The sequence below is a fragment of the Emys orbicularis genome, chromosome 8 (assembly GCF_028017835.1).
Source record: "Emys orbicularis isolate rEmyOrb1 chromosome 8, rEmyOrb1.hap1, whole genome shotgun sequence".
Taxonomy (NCBI): Eukaryota; Metazoa; Chordata; order Testudines; family Emydidae; genus Emys; species Emys orbicularis.
Window position 1 is genome coordinate 21,603,651 of NC_088690.1, and position 19,968 is coordinate 21,623,618.

The window sequence follows — 19,968 nt, forward strand, 5'->3', positions numbered from 1 at the left end:
TGATTGCATGTTAATTGTGGCAGAAACATCCTAAATGTTCTAAGAAAATTTTACAACGTATGATGGATCTTTTTAAGGGTCTTAAGTGTGGCTACACAAAATTAATATTCATAGTTACATCTGGAAATAAGCATTCTGATATAAGTAGATAATCTTTTTAGCCATGTGGCTATTTTGGGGGTGGGTGGGTGGGTTTTGTTTCATTTTGACAAGGTTAAAATGCACTAACCTTTTTTGATGGCTTTTTACTCAGTCAATTTAAAATCCATCTCAGGCAGTGGAGAGAGGTATAGTTTAATTCCTAACTTCTTCTCTTGGGTCTGGGAGGTCAAATTTTCTGATGTAGTAATGCAAAGTCTCCTGACTTGTCCAGTGCCCAATGAGTAGAAGTTGCTTTGTGCAGTTTTCATCACCCAATTTTTTATTTTTATTTTATATTTGTTCATGAGCTAAACATGTTGCAAAAAGAGGTAGTGCATTTTAAAATTGACCTTTGTATGCTTTTAAAAGCAAGTCTACTTGATAATGTACTTTTTACTTGATCTCAAGTTGTATAAACTAATAAATTTGTGTTTACTGTCACTGCACTAGTAATCTTATGCACACAGTGATTCCATGTTATGCAAAGTAGTTAGACGAGCTGTTTTCTTAGTTAAAGACGTTTCAGAGCTTTTACTTTTGTGCAGGTAAAAACAAAAGTGGGCTACAGTCTGTGCCATGTTGATGTACAGTTTCTGAAATTGTTTTACAAGACTTTGATAATAAAACCCTTAAACTTATGCTCATGTTCCTGTAAAACTGTACTTGTATTTATTTACACTATTGAATGTATGAAATTACCTCATTCATTTAGAGTTGACTTTTTCCCCCTCATCCACCTCCTTTAACAGGATCACAGTTTAAATCCATATCTCTTACTAGTAAATGTGGTGAAGAAAACTGTTAAGCCAGCCTATCTTTCAGCTCTGAGTTAAGCCTTTTTTCCCCCTCAGTACAGTATGTATTTTACCTTAAACTGGGGATAAAAGTAATAGACCTGAATGAGAACCTAAAGTATTAAGTACTTTTCAGATATATTTTTCTCATTAAGTGTGTATTTTCATTGAAATATAAACACTTTCACCTTTTATCTTCTCTAGAATGGTGATGGAAGATTAGCAGGAACAGGATAATGAAATGCAAGGGTGTGCATCAGCTATACAACTCTAAAAGTTAACCTATTAAAGAAGGTCCTGAAATGACAGAACAATTCACTGGTTTAAATGAGTAGGTATTGGAATGAAACTAAAACTAGCACAAGTGCTTGTAATTTTTATGAGTCTGGTTTTTTAAATTGTCACTTTTCCACAGACGTTTTAAAATGAAACTTGCCATTTAGATATGCAGTGTCATTTTTAGAATTTGTAGAAATGTAACTTTTAAAAAACTGTTGAGTATTTTGTCAATACAGAGAGGTATATGTCAATACAAAGAGTTCTCCTAGCCTTTTCTTTCTAGTTGAGTGAAACAAGCTGATAATCCTGTTAATCAAGAAAAAACAGACATGCATATTGCATCTTCTAATTAAATTACACTTCCTTCGCATTTGAATTAAATGTACTTTATTTTGCTAGCAAGTACAGAACAAAAGAAAAAAGCCATCCCACTTCTATTAAAACATTTGTAGATTAAAAAAGCATTGAACAATGAGGAGAATCCTGTCCTCCGATAACCAACAAGTGTGGTGGGTACAAACTTGGAAAAACACTATATGTTAATTTTACACTATTTTTCTGAAATAGCATTGTGTGTTGAAATTGGTGTAGGGGTGTGTGTGTGTATATGTATTTATGTATGTAACTCAAGTGCAGGTGCCTGAAGACACAGTGGAAGTAACAAAAAAAAGTTTACAAACTACCATTTACTAATTCACATTCGTTCACCAGTGCAATGCGTGAATGCTTCTACCTGTTATAAAATTGAACACAGATGCCCTAGTTGCCATTCAGAAGTCAGCATGTGCTAAGTTCACTTTTTCACTAGCAGACAACAGTGGGGTCATTTTGGCAAATGTTCACTTTTAAATGCAGAATACTTTGAAATTAGCTTAGATCATATCTTAGTGTGTGGTGTGGGTGGATGCCTCTTCATCAGCTGGGAACAAATATAAATGAGATGTGGCCTAGCAAGCCTTTAATGAGCCCCATGCATTCAGAAGTACACTAGGTCTGTGATGGGTATCAGCAGCTCCTGATTTTTTTTTGCAGCAGCTTCAAATAAAAACAAAAACAGATTTAATTAACTACTAAAATGTAACCAGTTGAGTGTTCATTGTGTATGGCTCTGTTTTTTCCAAGGTTTTGGAATTTGCTGCAGAATCCCAGTGTTCTAAAAATGAGAACTTGATCTTCTAGTTGTACAGTGGACCAACACTAAATGATTATTTTAACTCCCTGAGCCTACACTGGTAGCTCTGCCACATGTGAATTGCCCCCACTCCTTTTGATGGAGTACCAGCTTTGAAGACTGAGAAATGCTAACATTCAGCATTTTAGCAAAATCAGTTACTGTGCTTCTGTTGCTAATGGGAAAACATACATTCAAGTATATGTCCATAGGGGTGCTCTAATGTAGGATGCACATGCATCCATGCTTTCTCAGTCCTGGGCAGAGCAGCACCTCAGGCCTCCAAATGAGGCATGTCCCCACATCACCCAGTTCCTTCTTTACTGCCTGTGGCTTGAGATGAAGCAATTGCTTGTCTATTGATTCTCCACTTCCTGCCTTGTTTCATATTCCATTTATTTTTTCCTTATTTCTTTAATGTTATATGGTTTTGTTTAGAAAAGGTTACTCTTCTCCCCTTCCGTCCTCTACCACTCTGGTTTATGCCAAAGACCCAGGGTTCAAGCCCTGACAGACCTGCCCACTGGTTTTTGCCTTGTAGTGATGGGAATTCAAGCTCTCCCCTGCCTTAGAGGCACCTATAACCCATCTGCATCTAATGTCTGTATGGAGTTTAAAGATGGGTCTCAGAAAGAGGCTAGACTGAAGCTCCTTCTACTGGAGTGCTCACTAGCCTCAGGAGGACTCTGTTTTCCCCTTGTGTACATCAACCTCAAATTCCTGGACTGTCCCATGGCAGCAGCACCTTCAACGGCTAGGACGTCTAAGAAGACTCTTTCTCCTTCCAGAGACTCTAAGAGGGTAGATCACCTCAAACTCCTCAAGGGGTGCAACTAAGGCTCCATCTGAGCCTGGGTATCAAGCCACTGCACAGGAACTATCTTCCTTGGTACTGACTGACGTTTCCAGGCACAGGCCTCCAATGCATGCCACAGGACCATTATCTCCCTTACACCAGGGCTTCAAGATCAGAGAAGCTCCTCTACAAGCCTCACCAGTACAATGCCAGGCCCAATACCAGCTTAGTCTTCTGGACATCATCGGCCTCCTGATTTCATTTCTCAGAGGACTTGTTTATACTGGAGGTACCAGAATCTCACCTGTTACGGTCCTTTACCAGGACCCCTTCCCTAGTACTACTTAGATTAAATGGTCAGACCTCCAGCCTTCAGTACCCATGTCTGATGCTCCCTCCTTCAGCCCAGGGGATGATACTTCTCAGAGTCTGAAGGCCTCCATAGAGGGCTCTTTTTCATCACCTTGCTACCACACCCTAATGAGCCAGTATTCAGACCCCTCCAGACATCCTGGAGACAGGGCTTATGACTATCCATAGAAGGGACCCTTCCCCTCTCCATCCCCTCAGTGGGTTTACTAGAATTCCTGGGTCACCTCAGGGAACAATTTTATAAGGGTTCCAACCAGAAAGACCTCCGTACCAGCCGGTACCACATCATTCACAGGCACCCAAGAGAGGTGCAGATTATAGTTGAAGGTCCTCTTCTCCCCCCTTCCCTTCGAAGGGCCCAGCTCTTTTAACTCTGACATGGACTCTTCCCTACACACACTGAAGGATTCAAGAGCTACCTTACAGTCACTGGATATCTGAGTTACTGCAACAAAAAGATGGTTTGGTAAGTCTAAATATAACCACCATCTAGGCTGTTCCAGTACACCCAGCAACAGGCTTTCTGAGACCTTCCTACTTTCAAAGGAGGAGATCTATTCCTCAGAATAGGGGACTACCACTTTCTACAGCAATACCTGCACCTCCCTCTAAGAAATAATTTTGGTATCTCAGCTGAGGGCCTCAACCAAATATACCTACCTGGATCCTGTGTTGAATGATTCCATTCATCTCCCCTTCCTCCCCGCAAGAGATCAACTATGCCACTTCCTCCCTGCCTGGGCACAAAGAACCTCAGATGGATTTTGGAGGTGATCAATGTGGGATACTCCATCCACGCTGTCCCTTCATCCCTATCCCTCTTCAGGAACTCATCTCACAAAGATCTCTTGAAACAAGAGGTCCAGTCTGACTGTTGGGGATGATTAAGCCAGTTGCCCCAGAGTTCATCAGAAGAAAGTTCTATTTCAACTATTTCCTAGTTCCCAAAAGGGGTGGAGACTAATCCTCAACCTAAGAAATCTGAACCTCCTTTCCCAGCACTTCAGGATGGTGACACTAGCCACTATAATCCTGTTCATAGATTCAGGAGACTGGTTGGTCACCGTCAATCTCTATGATGCCTGCTTTCGTGTAGCTATCCACCCATCCCACAAACAGTTCCTACGCTTCAATTTATAGGATTTGAGTTTAGAAGACTTGCCACTACTGAATCCTTTTTTCAGGTTTTTCACAGCCTCTACAGTCTTTACAAATCTTTCAGCAGTGCAGCCCACCTACATCAGTGGGGCATAGCAGTCCTTACCTGGATGATTGGCTCCTCAGGGACCGATCAGCTGTAGAGACCCAGTCTTCAACCTCCAGGGCTCCCTATTTCAATCTCTAGGCCTCAGCATCAATAAAAAGAAATCTACATTGACGTCCAAAGACTAGTCTTTATTGGAGCCATTCTAGGCTCTTAACTCCCAGAGCCGCTCGCCAAAGAGAGATTCTCTACTCTATCCAGTTTAATCTTGCCAATACAACATAGCTTGCAAACAACTGCAAGAACTTGCCTACAACTTGTATGCCTCATGCAAGATTGCCCTTCAAGTGCCTTCAGACATGGCTACAGTCAGAGCAAGATACCAGTCTTTGTGTGCAGCATTGCTTAAGCTTTCGAACTGGTGCATGTTCTATTAGATAGCCAGTTGAGATTTCTATCTTCCACGACTCCAGAATACACATTGTGACCAGACACTTCCTTCAGGACCACAAATAGGAGCTCAACAATGCTGTCTTCCTTAGCATCTGCCAGACTTGGGGCTCCCCAGAAGCAGACCTCTTTGCCACCTGAACAACATGAAATTCTGTCCTGCTCCAAGAGAAAATATGTCTGCAACTCATTGGAAGATACCCTCAACATTGTACCCACCCCCCTGTATCCTACTGGATGCTTACCTGCCTTTATTTCTAATCCTGAAGATCTTAGATTGCATCAGGAAAGAGTGAGGGTTATCTAGCAGGAAATCTAGTTTGCAAAATTTACATTCAAAAGAGGAAATGCTTCTACGCCTTGGTCTTCCATTCACTCTTCTGAAGCCTCAATGGTTCCGCTCTCCAAAATCCTGGACTACCTCTTAGATAAGCCTTTTCTTTAAATCCATTAGCTTAGAGTACATCTGGCTGCTATAACAGCTTTCTACTCCCCCATTAAAAGGCTTCAGTCTTTGCCCACCATATTACAGCTAGATTCCTATAGGTTGCCGCCTGTACAGAAAGCAGCCCCTCCACTGGGACCTCAGTTTGGATCTCAATGCCCTGAGGAAATCTCCATTTGAACCAATGGCTACCTGTTCTCTCCTCCACCTCTCCCAAAAGACACTATTCCTCATAGCTATCACTTCAGTTAGACGAAAGAGCTCCGTCCACTTTTTAGAAGGACAAGGTTACACTGCATCCCCATCCTCATTTGCTCTCAAAGCTCTCTTCAGAATACCACATTGTTCAAGAGATTCATCTGCCAGTGTTCTACCCAAAACCTCAGGCCTCTGGGGAGGAGACCAGCCTACATAAAATAGATGCCAGAAGGGCTGTTGCCTTCTACCTTGACAGGACTAAGACCTGCCAGGCGGCACCTCCTATGCTATTTGTATTATTAGGAGAGAGGATGAAGGGTTAACCTATTTCCGCTCAGACTGTCAAATTGGGTTTCAGGTTGCATCTTAACCTGCTATGAATCAACTGGGATCCAGACCTCCCTCACAGAGTGACAGCACATTCCACTAGAGCTGTCCACATCTCTCTCTCTATTGAAGGTGTTCCCATAACAGAAATTTGTAGGCCTGCAACTTGGTTTCCCATTTATACCTTTGCCAAGAATTACACGATCTTACCTGCGTCCAGGGCTACTACCATCTTTGGTGATGCAGTCCTCCGAACTGTCTTGGACTTGCAGTTACTGCTTGGGCGTCTTCTATGGTGAAGCACCCACAGGGACATATACTCAGAGGAGAGGTTACATACCTTACAATAACCTTGTAGTCTTTGAAATGTGCCCCACCCGCTTTCCCTTTTAGCTCTGGAGGCTCTGCTTTGCAGTAGTGAAGAAACTGAGTGGAAGCGGCTCTGTGCTTATATGCCCTTGTTTGGAGGCACAAAGTGCTGCTCTACAAACATGCAAGCCTGCGGATGCTGCTTTGCATTCTTTGGGTGACAGTGCATAGGTGCGCATATATCCTACTGTAGAGCACCCATAGGGACAAAACATCTCTAAGAACTTGTTACTTTTAAAATAAGTAACCTCTCCTTCCCTGCCCCTCCCTCCCCAAATCCCTTCTGTTCCTGGCCACAAATGACTGGAGATGCATCCTCCTTGTGGTGCCAAAAGTCACGTGCCATTGCATTAAGTAAAAAGCTGTCTTCTGCTTAAAAGAAAGCATAAAGTATAAGTAAGTGCGTGCAGTGATTCCTCTTGGTAGCTCTGCAAAGTGCGCCAGTTGTAATAAGAGTTAGATTAATGGCAGGCTTTCATGTCACTTTGACACCTTTGCAATCCTTATCTGGATAGCATGGAGATATTTCAGTAGCTGCTGCTTGCAGTTAAATTGAATGCACCTCAATTATATATAAATATAAGAAAATGGTGTAAAAGGATTCTTATTTCTTGACCTCAAGAGTGTATATACTTAAGTTTACATTTAGTGATAGAAAAATTGCAGTAATATCAACCTTAACTCATATTTAATACAGTCAAGCTGTTCTCTGCATACCTGAGACATTCTGAATAGCACTGATTGAATTTTCCACTAGAACATCTGTAAGAAAATTACATTTAATTGAAAACAAAACTTAGAACATTTTGATTTCAGCAGTTTTGTTTGGGGGCCAAAGCATTAACCAATCAAAACGTTTCCAACTCTTGAAATGAAACACTTGATTTTGTGGGAAATTGTTTCCATTCAGATTCAAAACAAAGCCAAACATTATGAAATAGTTCTTGCACTGCTCTAATTCTGAATTAAATATAATTCACTACCAGGAATTGATGTGTAACTGACAGTTCCCACATTCTCATTAAGGTAAAGTGTTCTACCGCTCCCCTCTCAATAATCAACTATCAGTGCTGTGCTGAAAAATTGTAAATGGATTCACTAGTTAATAAAAATGTATATTACAGATAGCCAACATGGAAGGGAGCTATTTACTAACCTTGCACTAACTAGTAAAATATTCAGATTAAGGTCCAACTTCAAGAATTTCAGGATAGTTACAGTTGCACTTTTCATTGCTATTTTAAAAAATACTTCTCATAATTAACATTCCAGCATTTTACCATAGTGTTTGGCCTTCGAAGGATCGTCTTGGTCCCTGCTTTTGCTGCTTTGATGTAAAGCTTGTAAATTGCCTGCTCTGTATGTGCGTGAGGTAACACCTCTGGCTCCTTTAAGATGTTATGGAATCAGATAGCCTTTCTCCAAAGTGTTGTTGAAATTTACATCTATAAAAAGTTAAGCGGTGTGACTAAAAATAATTTTCCTCCTCAGGCACTGTCATCATTCTAGTCTTGCAATAAAATTGTTTCCACTCCACATTCTAGGACAGGGGTTCGCAGCCTTTCAAAAGTGGTGTGCCGAGTCTTCATTTATTCACTCTAATTTAAGGTTTCGCGTGCCAGTAATGCATTTTAACGTTTTTAGAAGGTCTCTTTCTATAAGTCTATAATACAAGTAAACTATTGTTGTATGTAAAGTAAATAAGGTTTTTAAAATGGTTAAGAAGCTTCATTTAAAATTAAATTAAAATGCAGAGCCCCCCTGGGCCGGTGGCCAGGACCCGGGCAGTGAGAGTGCCTCTGAAAATCAGCATGCCATAGGTTGCCTACCCTTGTTCTAGGGTTAAGCTCAATTTTTAATGTGGGTTTTGAAAAGACCCAATTTATAGGCTTCATGTCTTGAAGGCAAACAATGAAAGGAGAGTTGAGTCGTCTGTTGTTCTCCCTCATCACCTTCTTCCAGATCTATTTTAAATGACATGCTTCCAATCATTATTGAGTGAGAGAAATTGCATACATCAGGCTCTTTAATGGAAAGTGAATTCTAATATGTGAAACCCTGGCCTCCCATTATTTTTTTTAAATCTACTGTTGCTTAAGGGCAGTGCTTTGGAAGTGGGTTTTTAGTTGGATGCAGATCCTACAAACAAATTGATTTCAAGTGGAACTATATCTTCTCAGGATCAGAACCTTCTTGTGAAGATAACTTTTATTCTGAATAAGGTATAGTAGCAAAATTCTACATGAGAGATGGGAAGGAACAGGGTTATATTGAAAACTTCATATTTTATTTAAAAACTGACCGATAAAACTTCCTTACAGAATGAGCTGAAGCACTCCAACCTTTCCTCAACTCAATCCTTGCTCAAACATGTACAAAGTGCCTACAATGTACATATTTTGTAAAGTACTGTACAGAGTTATAGTTAAAGTTTTCACATGTTCAGTTTCAGAATCAAACAGCATCTTTTGGTCTTTATTCTAAGATGATACAACCTAAAAATTACTATTAGTGAAGGTAAGTTAAGAACACAGACCACACAAATAGTAAAATGCAAAAAAGTGACCATAAGTTTCCATGATAATTACAAATTTCTAAAGAAAATAAATGACTCTGCAGCATTACAGGAGATTTGTTAAAGTTTAAATAATGTAATCATCCTTACATTAATTAAAAAAAATCAAGAACAAGTACATTTAAAAATTGACAGTTGCTTTGAATATATTACCAAACTTAAGGTGGGTTTCCAGGAAAATATATCAACAGTTTTGTAACAATCAATTTGATAAGTACATGTGTCAAGAACCGCAGTTATAAAAGTGAATAGAGTGACTGGAACAGCAGCTACTTGAAAATAAAATAAAATGCATTCCCTTTACCACAAATTAAAGCGGTGTTTTGGAAGACCAGTAAAACTGAGTTTGGTTAAGGAACAGTTCTAGGACTTTGCAAACATTCTGTTTCAGTTTGAGACTTAATGGCTGTTTTTTAATATTCTGAATCAAACATTTCAATCACCACTAAGAAATAGGGCCAGATCCAACTGCTAATTTTTAAAAAGTACCTCACATTTAGGCTTTCTTTGAGATTGCTCCTCCCCATGCAGTGAGGAATCTTGAAATTTTAAGAGCTTGACTTTCAACTGGACATGTAATTATTCATAATTTGCATTGCTAAATCTTGACTGTTTTAGAATGTCCATGATAATAGAAGATTAACATTTTTGTTGTTTTCCCAGCAGTACTAAGCAATGGTTGATATTATACAAATAGCATACTTCCAAAAATGTCATGCTTTTTAAAACAATCAGATAACTGCCTTTCACATTCCAGGGTATCTTTTTGTAACAAATCCCTTTACATGCATATGTAAAGTTTTCAAACTATTACATGACATGTTCATTGTTATGCTGCTGAAGCAAGCTGTGGTATATGCATTCTGTAAAAGTACTGTGGCTGCATACTCTCTCTAGAGGGGGCAAAATTATCCTTTACATGACAGGAGGGAACCGAAAGAGAGCTATGCCAGCTCACTCCTGCTACACCATGGATGTTGGTCTACAACACTGATCTCCTGTACTCACACATCATCCCTCATTTGCTAAGACTTATGCCTTCTGTGGATTATTTAGGAAGCCACTCTTGAAAGCGCACATTTCACTAGCTGTGTTTTTAAATTCATCACTGGGAATGTCGAGCCAGATTATGGTATCCCCAAAGGATTTGAGATGCAAGCAACTGTGCTAATTCTTACTTAAAATTTGATTGAGACTGTCACTGGAATCTAATAGCAACTGTTCTAAACAAAGGTTACAGTCAAATGATTCCTAATATCGTAAGGCTTAGTCCAAAGCCCATTGATATCATGTTTCCATAGACTGCAATGAGTTTTAAATCAAACAGTTCATTAGAGGAAAAGGCAGTCCTCTCTTCAGGCCCACTACTGATCTCGCATACCATGGGTGGATTGTACCCTCTACTTTGTCTCAAGGCTTATTTAAAAAAAAAAAAAATCCAGTTATATTGCCTTTAATATAAAGCTCAGCTTCCAGCATCTCTTCCTATGGGTGCAGCTTTTATGATACAGGCTTGTGTGTTGGTTTGTTTTTTTACATCAAAGTACTAGTTCCTTTCTTGTAATACTAAGGAAGATTTAATCAACTATTGATTTCTGTCATTGAGAAACATCCCAATTTGTCTTTGCTGAAATTGCCACACAGTTAAGTACTGAAGTTGTGAGGTGTATCCATTAGTTTCAGAAATACAAATATTGTAGGAACAGGTTTAGGGTTTGTCACCCATGCTGGACTGACAGCACTGGATACTGAAGCCCTCTCACCATTTATCCTTAGAACAGTTATAGCTAGGGTGGCATTGTAAGTTCCTACAATGGGCCCTACGGAAGCTTAACCTTGACCTACAGAGCAGACAAGATAATTCTGTCTCCATCTACATAATTCTGTCTCACTTATTGCTAAGGATTTCAGCTGATGCCAAGGGAGGATGCAAGGTAGGTACCAATTTATGTAATCAATGTCAAACCTGAGGGACTCATAATTAGCTGGAAGAACAACTCATCACTCCTACTAAATGTTCAACATCTGTGATTGGTTAGGTACTTTGGGAATAACTACAACAATTTTACAATTCACTAGTGCTTTTTATTTTCATTCAGAACTGATCAATTTCTCTCTAGCATATCAGTCACCAATCTGCAATGTAGATAGGCAAGTGTTAACCTTTTACAGGTTTAAAATACTACTGGAATGGAGCAACCATTCTTATTTCCTCCTGTCAGTCATTTAGTCAACTGCTATTGAGGGTGAGGGGATAGGACTCCTTAAACTGTGGATATTGTAACTCTAGGGCAGCCTCTTTTATACAGGATTTTATACAGACAGGGCCAACACCCTTTGAAAGAATTCTACTTTAACCATTTCCCAATAAAATCAATGTGGCTGACAAGTCTGCTTTTACTGTATCATGATTTAGCTGTCTGATTTCATCATCCACCTGATTAGTAAGATTGGTTACCTTTACTAAGCATTGATGGTTCACTATAGATATTCAAGTTTAACATTTACTGTATGGGTTTCTAGAAAAAGTAGTTTAGCTGGGGTGCACAAAACAATTTTGAAAATTTACATTTCTGGACACACAGCACTTGACGCTAAATCTCATACAAACAATTAGCACTACCAGCCAGCTGCACACATTCTTTCTAGCAAAACAAAGCTAGATTACCCTCAAATTTAGGACCGTGGAATGAATAAGTTAAAGAATCCAAAACAATTCCTGATTTTAAAGCCTATTTTAAGAAATAAACATACTCCATTATATGGCAAGAGGAAGAAACTGAAGTTACACCCTAAGTATTGGAAAAGTGCACATTTTTAATTTTTCCATTGTGAGTCCTATTAAATGTGCCCTACAATTACACTAGGTTTTCAAGATATAAGTTTTATTTCACTTAACCTCTCTAATGTCTGAGATTGTGTCTTGATGCATCCAATATGTTCCAGTGTGCTGCTCCACATCAATATAAAATAGCCTGGTTGATGTGCAGCTATTATGGGGCAAGTCTCCTAACCAAGAGTAAAATAATGCAAGTGATGCAATTTCTAGGTAGATAAAGAATCTCCAAGCATGCTAATCAACACCATATCATGAACACAGCAAGGATTTTTAAACTAGCAGGGAGGTGAGGGGGGTGGGAGGAGAGAGTATTTGTAAATTCTTTGAAAGGAAAATTAGTAAACAACTTGCAGTGAAAAAAATAACAGTTCAGATAAAAACATGAATAGCACCACAATGGATTGCACTAAGGTGCTAAAGGAGGTACCTTATTCCCTGCAGAGTGAATGCTATTTCTGAAGTGTATTGCAATGTGTAAATGCAATTGTGTAATGGTTACCATTTGGTTCATTCATCTACAGAAAATGCATTCCTTCTAATATACGTTCAACTAACATTCAAATTACTGAACTATACATAATGTTACATAGTTTACAATTTATGAAAACAGCTTGAAAGAATATTATAAGGTCACCTTGTGCAAGGTGGGATGTTTAAAGGGCTAATATCCAGCTAAGACATTTCAGTTTTTGCGCTAATGGTCCAAGAGTGCTTTTTGTATCACCAAGAACAAATGTAAAAAATTTATAAACAAATGACAGTCCTCACAGCTGTTAAAGTATCCTTAGAGTCACTGAGGTGTCAAACTCTCTCACTCGCAGCACTGTATGTATAAAAGTGTAAATGACACATCAGGAGATTTGCTGTAATTCAGATACTAGATTAGATGCCCATTATAGTGAATTTCAGTACATCAGTCGTGTGTGTGTTCCCTTTTCTTCTGGATCATTTAAAAAAAAGTTTATCCCTTCCATTTTGACCACATCTATAACTATATCTGTGGGCTATTTGCATCCACTTGCTTTCATTGTGGTATGCTGGTATTGTTATTAACTTTCCAGTTAAATTAGAGATCAGGAAAACGGCTGGGGTCCTCCTTATAGTCATCAGGAATAGTGAAGATGGATTCGTCAAACTCATCATAGCGAAACTCCTGAAACGTCACAGTGGCCGTGATGGTGGGAAACACAGGTATGTCTGGAGAGAGCAGAGTGGCACAGTGAAGACCAAAGAGACAAAGGGTTACACAATTATTACATTAACAATTGGCTTAATAAACTATCATACGCTTGTGATTAGGGACTCTAGTTATAGGTTTCTGGACTTATTAAATATTTCAAACACGATTGGCTTGTCTACATATGAAAATTAATCCAGAATAAGGTAGAGTGTGAACTGAAAGCTGATTGACTCCATGTGTGGGATGTTCTTATTCTGCAGTAAGAGTGCAATATTTCAAATTAGTTTAATCCACTCTATTTTATCAGGAATAGTTAATCAGGAATCACTCCCTGTGTAGAAAAGCCCTGAATGACTTGCAAAGCTCCAGAGGTTTGGTTTAGATGACAACCAAATTCCCTTTGCTTTGAATAAACATCTGAATTTGTTAGATGAGCAAAACTGTGCTGAAAATCTCAATAAGAGGCTCTTGTAATATTCAGGTTCTGGTCTCAGGTGCACAAAATGAGTGCACAGGTGCCAGAATGGTTAAATAAAATTTCAAACATCAAGATGTCTCAGTTTAAATTTTGGGCAAAGTCTTAGAGGTGGGTAAATCAGTTAGGTTTGTTTTTGTTTTAATCCAAAATAGTATTTAAAAGCTATGGACAAATTCAGCCTTCAGATTGCACAAGCAGTTCCCACTGAATACTGTGGGGTTGTGCATGTGTAACAGAAGGTAGGATTTGGTGCATTTAAAAATTAAAAAAAAGTTCAAATATACCACCACCACCACCCTGGTTTATAACAAATAACCCTAGACCGAAGAGACAGTGTATTCTTGGATCTCTGCTGCTATTTGTGAACTGGGAGGGTTTGCTTCTTTACGGCCTAAGGTTTTGCTGTGGTTATCTGTCCACGCAAATTAGCAAATATGTTTTATCCATCTGTTAACAGAAACTGGAAACCTGCATGTAGTTTCTCATAGTTGATTTACAGTAATCACGAGGTGCAATAAATAGTAAATGTAGAAAATATTCTGAACACTCCTCGAAGAGAAAAAAAAAATCTGCCATCTGAGGATGTTGGGTTAGGGGTCCTGGCAACAGTCCTGATTAGAATCAGAATTTTCACAGGACTGACATGAACAGAAGTGTATTCCTTTACTCAAGGCCAAGGTCATCTCTTGAGTCAAGTGATGTGCAGTTTCCCTGGGAGCACCACACCGTGCAGTCTTCACTTCAGAATGAGCCCCAGCCCAAGGAAAGGGTAATTTTTTATAATCTGGAGCTTCCACTGTTCAGTCAGGCCCTTTAGTGATTAGTAAAGCAAGTGACTTCTTGGTTGCTGACTCTTCTAATCCCAGCTATAAATATTCCTCAGTCTTTCACTAACCTAATGGGATTGTGTTTATTCCATTCACCAAGGTCTGGACTATATTCCTCTAAAGGCTGTGGCAGCCCATTGTAACAGAGAATTAAGTTTCCTTTATATAACCCAAAATCAACAGTTTATTACAAAGTTTAGTCATTTCAATTAAACTCCTCCACTTCTTGGAAATGGAGGATCACCTTAATACAGGGGTCTCAAACACACAGCCCGCGGGCTCCCCACCCGCCCCCCATTGGCCGGAAAATTGACCAGTTTCCGGCCAATGGGAACTGCTGGGGGTGGTGCCTGAAGCAACACACAGACCCTTGTGCCCTTCCTCCCCCAGGTTCCAGCCGCTTCCCGGAGCGGCACGGGGGCAGGGCAGGGAGCCTGCCCCCCGAACCTCTCCTGCACCCCGACCCCCTGCCCTGAACCCCCTGCTGCAGCCCGCACTCCTCTTGCATCCCGACCCCCTGCCCTGAACCCCTGCCGCACCCCCTGCACCCCAACCCCCGCTGCACCCCTCACCCCAACTCTCTGCCCTGAGCCCCCGCCACATCCCACACCCCTCCTGTACCCCCTGGGGGCAGGGAGGGGGCGGAGTTGGGGTGAGGATTTTGGGGAAGGGGTTGGAATGGGGGCAGGGAAGGGGTGGGAAGAGGCGGGCCTCATGGAAGGGGTGGCGTGGGGGCGGGGCCGAGGGGGGATCAGTAATGCAGCCCTCGGGGCAATGTACTAGTCCTCATGTGGCCCTCGTGGTCATTTGAGTTTGAGACCCCTGCCTTAATAGAAGCTGAAAGAGTCACCTTACCTAGCTTTACGGGAAAGCCTGGTGGAAGCTTCATCTGAACAAATTCTCTAAGTTTGTTAAAGTGCTTGAAGGGTGCAATTACTTCTAAAACATTCAATAATCTGAAAAGGAAAGTGCATTTTTATTAGAAGCTCTTCACTTTTGCCACTTTAATTTTTGTTCCAAGAAAATTTAAACCAATGCAATGGATAAGTAACTGATAAAGTTAAGGGACTGAAAATTAGTGCTCTAAGTTCTACTATATATACACACACACCCCTAGACCTGTGATGACAGAGCATTGCTGCTTTGACTTAGTCTTAGTGACAGTTCAATTTCTAGTAATCCACATCTTAACATATGGCATGTGATAAAGTGGGCATGAAAGCTTTTGTTTCTAGCCTTGGTGAATCATGAGAAATTGGACCTTAAAATCATGCTGCCAATTACTATTCTTCCCTTCTCCCAACACCTCAAAACTTGACTCCAGATTAATGTTAGAATTCATTTCTATGGAGACCTAGAACTAGGAACCCAAGCTTTAAACTATCACAAAGCTTAAATCCTTAGCTTTCACGCAGCATTGTCTCACTACCTGTATTCAATATCAGCTGATAAAAAAACCTGAAGCTGCAGAGAGTGGGGACAAGAGTGGGGCGGCGTGTGGGCAATATGGACCAATCTGGCAAAGGTAAAGGCAATTTACAGATTGGGTTTCATCCCATTAATATCATTTTTCCATATTCACTGATCATTGCTTTGTACAAATGTCTGTCGTTTTAGAAGAGCTAACTCACTCCACTGTAGATTTCTGAGCGAAAGTTTGAGGGAATTAGTCAAACTGCTGTTGACAGCATAAACCATTCCTGTTTCCTTGTCGAAGAAGCAGTACAAGAAATCAATGATGTTAAGGGGGAAAGAATCAGAAAAATAAATGTGCATACACCTGAGGGGAATACATGTCTGTATCCACATCTCAAAGAACAGTTACAGTACAGGTAAGGTAACTGTTTAATTTCCCCACATATGAACGTTTACAGACAACTAACTTACGATTCAATTCCCAAGGGAAATTCCTGGCTCATGGCTATTGTGGCTTTAAATGTTTTCTTGCTTTCTTTGCAGACCAGCTCTCTACCCAGGTGAGGAGCTCTTTAAACAAACAAACAAATAGTTAAAAACACTCCTCAATGGGACGTTTGCTTTTATGAAATAAATAAGTCAGACCTAAAAAAGAGTTAAGATGTGAAAAACATTATTTATGTTTAAGAGAATTATTATGAAATAATAGCTGCACCTAGGAGAGAGAAGGAATTGGAAGGCATCTTAATTTAGCTTACCATTAGTTCTGGGGAATTCACAGAAAAGCAACAAAAATGATTAAGGAGCTGACTTATGGGGGAAAAAAAGATTAAAACAGCTGAATATGGATAGGTTGTGCTAAATGAGAACTATGGGGGAAGACATGAAAACCAGCCAAGATGGTATGGGAAAGTGTTTAGGGTTGTCCATGGGAGTATAAACAATAAACGCCATAATGAACTTGGGACAGGAAGAGTTTAGACAGAATATAAGATTCTTGCTCTGAGATCCATCAGACTGTACAATGGACTCACAACAAAAGCAGCGGAAGCTCTTTTGCTGTAGTAATTTAAAAACAGAATGGACAAAACACTGGAGAACACAACATAGGACACAATTTTGCACTGGACCGGGACAGATATAAAATAACAGGCCTTTTCTATCTTTAATTTATATTCATTGGCAATACAGACTGGACATTCATATCCTCTTAGATGTTTGTACTGTCCAACACATGATTTATGTTTGGAATAAGCAAAAAAAAAAAAAAAATCTAACATTTAATCATTTTCTCTCCCCATATTAATAGATGAGTTTGTGTGCAATTATTCCATCCCTCCTTATATACTTACTTCTGCCACACCTCTATATGTAGATCAGTTCATACATAAAAAAAATCAAGATGTTCAAGTCTTATTGAATAATCACATATTGTAAACCTTGCTCTGTATATCACCCATACTCCTCTTCTTGTAACATCTGAATATGTATTGTGAGCTCTTTGGACCAAGGTCTGTATCTTTACTGGTTTTTGTGAAGCAGCTAGCACACTTTTGGGTGCTCAAACATCAAATTACGGAAAGTCTAATCCTAGGAAAAACAATTTTTACCCAGCTGCTGAATTTACATAATCTAAACTACAGTAAACAAGTATAAGAGGCAACAAGTAGCTAACTATGGTGTTAGATGAGGATTGCATTTTACACAAAACATGGCTGCTATTGAGCAGTTTCAACACATTGTTTCAGAAAATGTGCACTTTTGGATGTAAATAATGGGTTTGGTCATAAGCTATTTATTACATCTTGCCTGAAGTCAAAACTGAGGTCTATTTGGTGCTAGCAATTAATTTGACACTACCTTAAGCATAAATAGGATTGTTGTACGTAGAAAGCTTTACTGAAATGTGTTAAACACAGAGCTTAATCTTTTAAGTGTTTAAAGTTTAGGCTTCAGGTATCAAGTAGTCCACAAGCTTACAAAATATTGCTATATTTTCAGTTAATTGCAGTGCAAGATTATATTGTCAAATTATTTATATCCTCCCTGCTACACAACCCCTTTTTTACTCATGCCAGCCTTGTGAAAAGTGTGTTTTACAGGCCAAGGCAAGAAAAATATAGATACTATGGAGCTGTAAAAACATAAGCCAAAGAAGGAAAAGACAGCTAAAGACTCCCTGTCTTTAAAAGAAACCGATTCACTTACTTTCCATTTTCAGCAGATACGTATTCTTCCCACGTAATTGTGTTGGGTGGAGGTGGAGTAAGGGACTGTCGTCTGACAGGCTGTTAAGGAAAAACAAGTGGTCACTATCTGTAAAATATTAAGTTATTGCATGGTACTATATTGTTCAAAAGATAAAATTGCACTTTTCAGTCTATAAAATGTATCAGTTCATCCCATCCAATATGAAGCTAGCCAAGTTTAACAGTTTCAACTCTACCTCCTGCTCGTCCCTCCCAGGGTTTTAACTTTGCATGTGGACATTTGGCTCCAAGTATTAATTCACACAGAAGTCTGCTATTTTAGTGCTGCAATAATCATGAACATCAGGACGACAAGTAACAGGAAAGAAGAGACTGATGGAAATTATGGCTAATGTATACTATAAATAAAATCTTTACGCTGATTGTTCTCATAATACACCTTTTCTTCTTTAAAATAAAAAGAGTTCCCTTTAAACTAGACGTTTGGACAATGCTATTGTAGGATATTCTTAAGAATAATCCAAAGATTTTAACTTAATGTCCTTTTTTTTTTTTTTTTTTGAGAAGATAGTCCTGTACTTCAAGAATATACTGCATAAAGAATTGTTTGAGATTCCAAAAGTTGGTAAAATAAGGAGATAAAGTTGACTATGCAGCTAGTAAATATTTAATGTATCGTGGTGGGAAAAAAATCCTGCTGCTTATTGCACTTCAGCAGACTTCAAAGTTCCTACACAAGGTGTTGCCAAGGATGAAGCCATCTTGTTAGTGTACCATCAAATTTTCAAAGCATTTGAATTAAAATGGGACAATTCTTGAGGATTTACAAAGATAGCAAAATCACCCAATGCTGGAAATCTTCCCTCTGATGTAACGTTTACTTTGCCTGGAAAGTGCTGGCAACACCCAGGATGTTTATGAGACTGGTCCATTTCATTACTGCTCAGAACACCACAGGCAACAATACACAGAAGCATGACAAGGTTTATTCTGCTGACTGAATTATGGAGGTGACTGGAAGGGAAATGATTATGAAAAAAAAGTATGGAAGAAAGCAAATTTCCCATTTGATAGAGACAAATACATTTATTACAGTCCCATTTCCAACACTGAGATGCCAGTTTCCCATTCTTGCTTGACTTATTGGGACTATGGTAATTCCCAAAATATGCTAGGTGGTTTCCAAACACAGAAGAGTTCCTGCCCCAAACTGCCTGCAATCCAAAAGAGCACGATCTTAGATGCATTACTACAACAAATCCATTATGTCAGTTCTTTTATTCATAATCAGTTTTGTCCAAATTGCTATATTCAGCTTCTAGCAGTTTTAGTCTGCTTTGAAAAGCTGTGATTTTAAAAGATGGTATCCAAAAAGACACTGACTTTGGAGAGGGCTCCTTTCTGATGAACCTATCTGAAATCCTAATATCTTCAAGGCATGTTTAGTATTTAAAATCTGCTTGTTTTTCTTGCCTGGCTGTGAATGGACATTCATAGTTGATACGGTCTTCCATTATAACAACATCACATTTAATATTCTTTGTCAGAAAAAGAAGCATACTGATGCTCATCTTGGCAAAACAATTATGCCATATGTTAACTGACTATTCAGTTCTATTAGTCTATAAACAGAACAGTAAGAAAACAAGATTTGATGGCTTGTATAGTATTTCACTAACATTTACAAAAGATGATGTGTATTTTACATATCAGCTCAATTGTGCAAATTCGTATCCAGTGGCATTATATTACGTTTAGAAGGTGCATTTCAACTGTGAAGAGAATTTGGAAGTTACAGTCAACCTCCAACAAACAGTGAGAGGAGAAAAGTCCAAATTATTGAAAGGATAAATATTTAAGTTCCATTTAAGGATGGCAATTGGAATATTTCTTCCTA

At 39.2% G+C, this 19,968-nt stretch overlaps 2 protein-coding genes across 3 annotated transcripts in view; one reads left to right on the forward strand and one right to left on the reverse strand.

Annotated features, from left to right (window-relative positions):
• SRSF11 (serine and arginine rich splicing factor 11) overlaps nucleotides 1–1,471 on the forward strand; it is a 35,256-nt gene extending 33,785 nt beyond the window's left edge. For both annotated transcript variants that reach the window (XM_065410040.1, XM_065410041.1), the window contains one exon: nucleotides 1,140–1,471. In XM_065410040.1, the coding sequence (XP_065266112.1) occupies nucleotides 1,140–1,172 (33 nt within the window). In that variant the 3' untranslated portion in view covers nucleotides 1,173–1,471. The remainder of the gene's footprint in view (nucleotides 1–1,139) is intronic.
• Nucleotides 1,472–12,380: 10,909 nt separating this feature from the next.
• Nucleotides 12,381–19,968, reverse strand: part of ANKRD13C (ankyrin repeat domain 13C) — a 49,181-nt gene continuing 41,593 nt past the window's right edge. The window contains exons 10-13 of the mRNA XM_065409587.1: nucleotides 18,070–18,149; nucleotides 16,333–16,431; nucleotides 15,301–15,401; nucleotides 12,381–13,157 (exon numbers count right to left, since the gene is read on the reverse strand). Coding sequence (XP_065265659.1) covers nucleotides 13,027–13,157; nucleotides 15,301–15,401; nucleotides 16,333–16,431; nucleotides 18,070–18,149 — 411 coding nt within the window. The 3' untranslated portion in view covers nucleotides 12,381–13,026. The remainder of the gene's footprint in view (nucleotides 13,158–15,300; nucleotides 15,402–16,332; nucleotides 16,432–18,069; nucleotides 18,150–19,968) is intronic.